We start from the raw sequence: 8,784 nt of genomic DNA on the forward strand, positions 1-8,784 counted from the left end.
CAATAAATGTTAGAGTGATGATATAGCTATTAAGGTAAACAATAAGTGTGCAAGAGTGGTTATATAGCTATGGAGGTAAACAATAAGTGTTAGAGTGATGATTTAGCTATTGATGTAAACAATAAGTGTGCAAGAGTGGTTGTATAGCTGTTGAGGTAAACAATAAGTGTCACAATAACACAATAAGAGTAATCATTACTTATGGTGTAGATATGTAAGATAGAACTTACTTGTTTATATTTCAGGTTATTACAGACTTTCCTTGACCTTGTCTTAGAGGCATTGTTGTTTGTTCCGCAAGATGTAAATGATTCTCTGTTTGAAATGCCCAGCTTATATCCACACACAGTGCAATATTGTCAAAATAGCCGTTACAGGCCTGATCTTCAGACTGATTGTGGTATGTGTTTTAATCGACTATTTGATAAACAGTAGGGTTATCCTACTCAACCATGATATTAAGTCATAGCTTATAAACCACTAGAGGTATTTATTGAAACATCACATGTGCATTTGAGATCGAGTCAAGTGCATTCTACGGCTTGTTTTTTGTGATAGTGCTAGGTTTAGTTTATAATGGTTGTAGATATACTTTCTAGTGATTGTAAGTGTCATTACTTTATACTTTATAGTGATAATGGTAGATTTTGTTCTTACTGATTATGGTGTAGATAGCCTTTTGCTGATAATGGAAGCTTTGTTTTTTGTTCTTTCTTATTTATATATTTCTATATTACTTTTTCTTGAATAACATATTTCTACTCATAAATTATTTGACATCAATTTAAATCAAAATTGTTATATCTACAACATACCTGTAGCTACTTAACAATTAGCAGACTGACAAATATTTAAGAACAGGCTATTGATGTATTGCTTGTTAATATGAAAATGTTATTATACTAGCATGATATATATTTCTGTATTACAGATAATTGTGGTGATTTACCCACTGGTTGTGTTCTAGATATATATTTCTGTATAACAGATAATTGTGGTGATTTACCCACTGGCTGTGTTCCAGATATATATTTCTGTATAACAGATAATTGTGGTGATTTACCCACTGGTTGTGTTCTAGATATATATTTCTGTATTACAGATAATTGTGGTGATTTACCCGCTGGTTGTGTTCTAGATATATATTTCTGTATTACAGATAATTGTGGTGATTTACCCACTGGTTGTGTTCTAGATATATATTTCTGTATTACAGATAATTGTGGTGATTTACCCACTGGTTGTGTTCTAGATATATATTTCTGTATTACAGATAATTGTGGTGATTTACCCCCTGGTTGTGTTCTAGATATATATTTCTTTATTACAGATAATTGTGGTGATTTACCCACTGGTTGTGTTCTAGATATATATTTCTGTATTACAGATAATTGTGGTGATATACCCCCTGGTTGTGTTCTTGATATATATTTCTTTATTACAGATAATTGTGGTGATTTACCCACTGGTTGTGTTCCAGATATATATTTCTGTATTACAGATAATTGTGGTGATTTACCCGCTGGTTGCGTTCTAGATATATATTTCTGTATTACAGATAATTGTGGTGATTTACCCACTGGTTGTGTTCTTGATATATATTTCTGCATTACAGATAATTGTGGTGATTTACCCACTGGTTGTGTTCTAGAACGTATATTTTCTACTCAAAAACTTGACAGCCTCGATATTGATGGCATATATCCCCTCTACCTCAAGTTAAAGAAATACATCAATGACTCACCTGCTCTAAGGTATCATTTTATATATATTTATAACTATAATGAGCATTGTATTGTAACAAGTGAATGACTATTTTAAGGGAATGGTAAATAACCACAATGGAGTGGTAATATAACCACAATAATATAACCACAAGGGAAAGGTCATATAACAAGGCAATGGTCATATAACCACAAGTGAATGGTCATAACCACAAGTGAATAGTTATATAACTTAACATGAATGTCCGTATAACAACAAGAGGAATGGTTTTATAACAATCAGAAATGGTAATATAACTAACAAGAGCTGTCACAGGAGACAGGGAAGCTCGACTAATAAAATACTGGACGCAGTAAGGAGGACAAAACTATGAAAGAAAAATCAATTATGTATAATTATGTTTTAAGTTATAGTAATTAAATAACATTTGTAAACATAAATTCCAAGATCAAGGGGAATAATTCTAGAAATAGTCACGCTAGTGTTATGAATCTTGTCACACAACATGTGTATAATGATAAGAAATATATACAGTTGACTCTCCGTAACTTGAAATCCAAGGGACTGGGCATTTTACTTCGAAAGAAACGGTGTTCGAGTAACGTAGATCTGCCGCCATTACGTTGATATTCGTACATGTATATACATGTGCTTGATTTAATGTGCAAAGACATAGGCTTGTTATTGTTGATAGCGGCAATGCTGTAATATTAAACCGTTGAAATGATTCTAAATCACTTACAACTACAAATTATCAATGAACAAAAAATATATTATTCAAAATTTAATACATGTATATTATTAGCGAAACATAAACACAAACATTCGTAGCAATGACATAAATGACAATAAAAGCACAATAACACATTTATTTCAACAACTATTTATCTAGTATTTGAAGTGAATTGATTATCGGACGAAAACGAAAGTAGCAACTATCGTGAACCGGAAGTACATATTAATGCATGCAATATGAAGGAACATTAATTATACAAATGTCATTTACGTTGATAACAAACAATTCAGTCCTGAAACCGATAATACATGATGACCGAAAAAAATTACTATGAAATGTGTGAATCACGAGTGACAACATCTCTCCTTGATGTTGCCGACCTTTGATCAGTCGGCTGTTTACACACTTCGACTAATTGAGATGAAAATATGTTGGACTTTAATTGACGGGACCAAATTTTCTTTTCGACTAAACAGGAGTCTCGGTAAGTCAAAATTTGACCTAAGCAGAGTTAAAATAAAAAGATAAAGAAGGAAATTTGACAGGACATTAGAAATTCTTCGACTAACGCGGAATTTTGAGTAAAGCATTTTTGACTTATTGAGAGTCAACTGTATTTGAAGTTTTGAAGTAGATACCTTAAAAAGTAAAGAAGAGAAGTAGATACCTTATAAAGTAAAGAAGATATGATATTTCTTAAAGAAAATCTTAAGTTCAAAGAGAGATAAATCTGTTAATATTGCTTCAAGAGTTATGAACATTGTCACATAAAATGTAATTGATGATAAGGAATAAGTATTTAAAGTTTGAGTTAGATACCTTTAAAACTAAAAAAGTTATAGTAAAAAATAACATTTTTCTAGTATAAAAATCTAAGTTTATGGGGGGATAATTCTTGCAATATTGGTGCAAGAGTTATGAACCTTGTCACATAACATGTGGATGATGATAAGGTACATATATTTGAAGTATGAGGTTGATCCTTTAAGAAAAAAAGAAGTAACAGTAAAAAATAGTATTTTTTAAGGAAAATTCTAAGTTCAAGGGGAGATAAATCTGAAAATATTGGTGCTAGAGTTATGAACCTTGTCAAATAAGATGGGAATGATGATAAGGTATATATATTTGAAGTACGAGGTTGATCCCTTATGAAATAAAGAAGTTACAGTAAAAAATCGTATTTTTTAAGGAAAATTCTAAGTTCAAGGGGAGATAAATCTAAAAATATTGGTGCTAAAGTTATGAAACTTGTCACATAAGATGGGGATGATGATAAGGTATATATATTTGAAGTACGAGGTTGATCCCTTAAGAAATAAAGAAGTTACAGTAAAAAATAGTATTTTTTAAGGAAAATTCTAAGTTCAAGGGGAGATAAATCTGAAAATATTGATGCTAGAGTTATGAACCTTGTCACATAAGATGGGGATGATGATAAGGTACATATATTTGAAGTATGAGGTTGATCCCTTAAGAAGTAAAGAAGTTACAGTAAAAAAATCGTATTTTTTAAGGAAAATTCTAAGTTCAAGGGGAGATAAATCTGAAAATATTGGTGCTAGAGTTATGAACCTTGTCACATAAGATGTGGTTGATGATAAGGAACACATATTTGAAGTTTAAAGTTGATACCTTAAGAAATGACAAAGTTATAGTGAAAAATATTATACTGCACCAAAACTTTAATCTTGACGCGGACGCCGACTCGGGGCGAGTAGGACAGCTCTCCATATACTTCGTATAGTCGAGCTAAAAATGAATAGTAATCAAAGATTTAATAGTTTGCAATATAGTGTAAGATAATTATTTTATTTATGATAAAAAGCTGATAGAAGTTATCCACAAGATTTATAAGTTCATTTCATTGAATGTTTTTATTTTATTGTTAATAATCACCTATCTGGGTTAATGTTTTGGAAGAATAATAATCATTTCTGCTGGATAGTGCATTGTGTAATGGTTCCGAATTGGTTCACAATCATAGTTGATATTTATTGATTTTGACTGATATAGCTAGGGATCAGACTTGTGATTGGTGTTGTCTAAAATTCTAAATGCTTTCCCACTCACTAGCTAAGTAATTGGTATTGTAAGTCAAAATTACTGTGCATATTTCAATTTTCATGAAACAGTCATGATATATGACAAATTTAATACATGTATGTAAATGTTCATACCAGTAATTATGTTCAGATGATATTAAGTATGATATTATAACAGTATGATGATGAAAGATTTATCTTTTTAACTTGTAGACAGAGATATTGTTTGGACGGTCCATACCAAGATGATGATTGGTTACAGGCTTGTTCCCAGCTTAACTGTGATGATGAAGAAGATGATCTGATTATCAAAGATTCTCAATGTATTAGATCAATGGTTAATAAGGTATGTAATGTGTACAAGTTATGAAAATATGCTTAGATTTAAAAGAGAATTAGGAATATAAAATGTTGGACAGGGTTTGATCTGTGAACGTAAATTATTGATCAAATATATACATATATAAACATGTATTTATATAAAGTGATTCAACTTTCTTTGATGCAGAAAAAATAGTGTAGACATTTGAGAATACAGTAGGCCTTATGTACCAAAAAAAAAATGTCCTCAAGTGTCTGAATTGTTTATGTTCCTGACTTCCAATTACTTTCTCGATACCACAGTGATGCAGAGAGTTAGTTATTCCTAGGGCATAAGATTCTAAGAAATGATGAAATTGTTCAGGAAATTTACAATATGTTCATGGTTAAAATGTGGTACCTGCCCTGAAGTTATGCAAACATGAGAATTTGAAATCTTTCTACCAACATTAAAGCTGAAAGTCCCCGTGTAAATTGTCTGTAGGTCAACTGAATAAAGAATTGAAGCCATCTTTTTGCGCAGGCTGGTCTAGATCCATGCTGGTCGCAAACCCATTATGTTGGTTTTGTCGTGATGCTGCTCATATATAGGATCAGTCTATTTGTTTGCAGGTGAAGAGGTTTCTAGTGTCAAAAACAGTCCAGGATTGTTCCATTATGGTGGCATTACAAAGAGTCCCAGACAAGTAATTTATTATCTGTTACTTATAGACTATATGACATAAGCAGAGATTGTTATACTTTATTATGTAAGATGACTTTTAGCTCTGTTTTACAGGGAAATTAATAGGACTTTGGTTTCAGTCTAAGGTGATATGTCACCAATAACCTTCTCAAAAAAGAATGGCTATAGTTGATCTTCTCGGTTGACTTTGTAAACATGAAATTATTTTTTTTAATGACAATTTGAATCAATTAATTAAATTCATAGACAAAATCACTCCTAGCCCAAACAATTATGTGTGGTTTAACATGCTGATCTGGAAATAAAGTTATGATTTTTGTTGAGGTTACCATTTGCAATAGTAATTAACTCCTTTTCTTTTTGTTCTGAAGTACATTGTTCTGTTTCTATAGTTACAATGAAGATGAAGGTGGACAACTCTTGAAGGATGTTCATGGTCGGCTGTTCCATTTCTCTGTTAGTATAGTTGACCTTGACCCGAAACCATTCTGCAAGATACCGAACTACTACAAACAAGTCTATGAGATCATTAATGCATACAGGGAGGCTTGTACCGGAGAATTCTCGGGCACCGTCGATGAAACATAGTGCTTCATTATTATTTTTTATATTAAAAAAAAGATCTAAAAATGTAAATACTAGTTTATTTATCAGAATCTTTGATAGCAGCTTTATCTTGAAGAATTCTCAACACCAAATTGTAAACTTGGTACAAGAATGCTGATCTCATCTCAGATTAGATCTTTGCATAAATTTGGTGCTTCTTCTGTTCAGTGTATGTTAGGTACTACACAATGCCCTCTGTCTTGCCTTTTAATGATTACAAAAGAAAAAAGTGCTAGGGATCTTATGTGCTATAATGACATTTTTTTTGTTTTAGAGTAAAAAAAATGGTATTAAATTAAGTAATATTGTTTTCAAAATTTAAAGAATTCTACATATAGTAGAGTGCTAATATATTTAAGGTAGTGAAATATTGTTTTTTTGTTTTTCTTCATTGCCAGGAAGTATTTATATTGTAGTAGAGTTATGGCCCCAGTTCACTGCCCTTAGATGGTTTGTTGATGTTATTTTTTAACAAGTTGTTTAAATTTACACCTGCTATCATGTACAATTTTCTTATTGTATATAACAACAATAAATAGTATGAGAGGAACACTTTTTAGTTCAATGGAACTGTTCAATGAAAAATGTAATGGACAATTTTTTTATATTAATCCTTTTATTTTTCCACTTTAAACATCACTGATAAAAATTTTAATATTTTTACATAATCCCACTGATATATAAATACTGTCGCAGAATAGTAAAAATTTATTCCTCATTAAAAAAATGTTTAAATTTTATTATACATGTATGCACTGTAATGAATAAACATTACATTGTAATGATGAATACTGGTAATAAATTACATATCTTACTGAGGGAAACTTTATACATTATATAAATTGTAGCAGCACAAGTTTTATTGGCTGAAACATTCTTTATTAACCAGGTTTTCCGAAGGAAAAAACTGGTAATTAGATTGAGGTATGTCGGCGGGCGGATGGGCGGACGGGCGGGTGGCGGGCGGCGGGCGTAAACAATTTCTTCTGTGCGCAACTCCTCCTACATTTCTCAACGGATTTTGACCAAACTTTCACAGAAGCTTTGTCATCAAGTGCCCTGGCGCATATTGTCGGGGTTTTGCCATTGGATAATATTTGACCTAATTATGACCCTTTGTTGTTTTTTCTTATATAGAATATATAGTGAACAATTTCTTCTGTGCGCAACTCCTCCTACATTTATCAACAGATTTTGACCAAACTTTTACAGAAGCTTTGTCATCAAGTGCCCTGGCACATATTGACGGGGTTTTGCGATTGGATAATATTTGACCTAATTATGGCCCTTTGTTTTTTTTTTTTATATAGAATATATAGTGAACAATTTCTTCTGTGCCAAAATCCTCCTACATTTCTCAACGGATTTTGACCAAACTTTCACAGAAGCTTTGTCATCAAGTGCCCTGGCGCATATTGTCGGGGTTTTGCCATTGGATAATATTTGACCTAATTATGACCCTTTGTTGTTTTTTCTTATATAGAATATATAGTGAACAATTTCTTCTGTGCGCAACTCCTCCTACATTTATCAACAGATTTTGACCAAACTTTTACAGAAGCTTTGTCATCAAGTGCCCTGGCACATATTGACGGGGTTTTGTGATTGGATAATATTTGACCTAATTATGGCCCTTTGTTTTTTATACCCCCAAAAACGAAGTTTGGGGGGTATATAGGAGTCACCCTGTGGTCGGTCGGTCGGTTGGTCGGTCGGGCGGTCGGTCGGTCGGTCGGTCCAGACGTCCGTTGCATTTTCCTTGTCCGGAGCATAACTTGAAAACTAATGGTTGGAATTCAATATAACTACATACAATGGTCAAGTACATTGAGAGGAAGTGCAGTGCACAAGAATCATAACTCTATCTTGACTAATTACAGAGTTATTGCCCTTTGTTACTTTTCCTTGTCCGGGGCATAACTTGAAAACTACTGGTTGGAATTCAAAACAACTTCATACAATTGTCAAACACAATAAGGGGAAGTGCAGTGCACAAGAACCATAACTCTATCTAAAGTAATTACAGAGTTATTGCCCTTTGTTGCTTTTCCATTGCTTTTTTTTTTGACTGTTGCATTTTCCTTGTCCGGAGCATAACTTGAAAACTAATGGTTGGAATTCAATATAACTACATACAATGGTCAAGCACATTGAGAGGAAGTGCAGTGCGTAAGAAATATAACTCTATCTTGACAAATTACAGAGTTATTGCCCTTTGTTACTTTTCCTTGTCCGTGGCATAACTTGAAAACTACTGCTTGGAATTCAAAACAACTTCATACAATTGTCAAACACAATAAGGGAAAGTGCAGGGCACAAGAACCATAACTCTATCTAAAGTGATTACAGAGTTATTGCCCTTTGTTGCTTTTCAAATGCCTTCTTTTTTTTGTCCGAAGCATAACTTGAAGACTAATGGTTGGAATTCAATATAACTACATACAATGGTTAAGCACATTGAGAGGAAGTGCAGTGCATAAGAACCATAACTCTATCTAAAGTAATTACAGAGTTATTGCCCTTTATTACTTTTCCATTGCTTTCTTTTGTCCGGACCATAACTTGAAGACAAATTGTTGGAATTCATTATAACTTCATACAATGGTCCAGCATATTGAGAGGAAGTGCAGTGCACAAGAACCATAACTCCATTTTGACTTATTACAGAG

General features: G+C 32.5%; 1 protein-coding gene across 1 annotated transcript in view; it reads left to right on the forward strand.

The window, feature by feature from the left end:
• The window catches only part of LOC132723307 (inositol-pentakisphosphate 2-kinase-like), a 51,964-nt gene extending 45,234 nt beyond the window's left edge, over positions 1 to 6,730 (forward strand). The window contains exons 10-14 of the mRNA XM_060707983.1: positions 246 to 400; positions 1,616 to 1,754; positions 4,717 to 4,849; positions 5,437 to 5,510; positions 5,902 to 6,730. Of these exons, the coding sequence (XP_060563966.1) occupies positions 246 to 400; positions 1,616 to 1,754; positions 4,717 to 4,849; positions 5,437 to 5,510; positions 5,902 to 6,097 (697 nt within the window). The 3' untranslated portion in view covers positions 6,098 to 6,730. The remainder of the gene's footprint in view (positions 1 to 245; positions 401 to 1,615; positions 1,755 to 4,716; positions 4,850 to 5,436; positions 5,511 to 5,901) is intronic.
• The last annotated feature ends 2,054 nt before the right edge of the window (positions 6,731 to 8,784 follow it).

The sequence above is a fragment of the Ruditapes philippinarum genome, unplaced genomic scaffold (genome assembly GCF_026571515.1).
Source record: "Ruditapes philippinarum isolate M1 unplaced genomic scaffold, ASM2657151v2 ctg184_1_1_1_1, whole genome shotgun sequence".
NCBI classification, from domain to species: domain Eukaryota; kingdom Metazoa; phylum Mollusca; class Bivalvia; order Venerida; family Veneridae; genus Ruditapes; species Ruditapes philippinarum.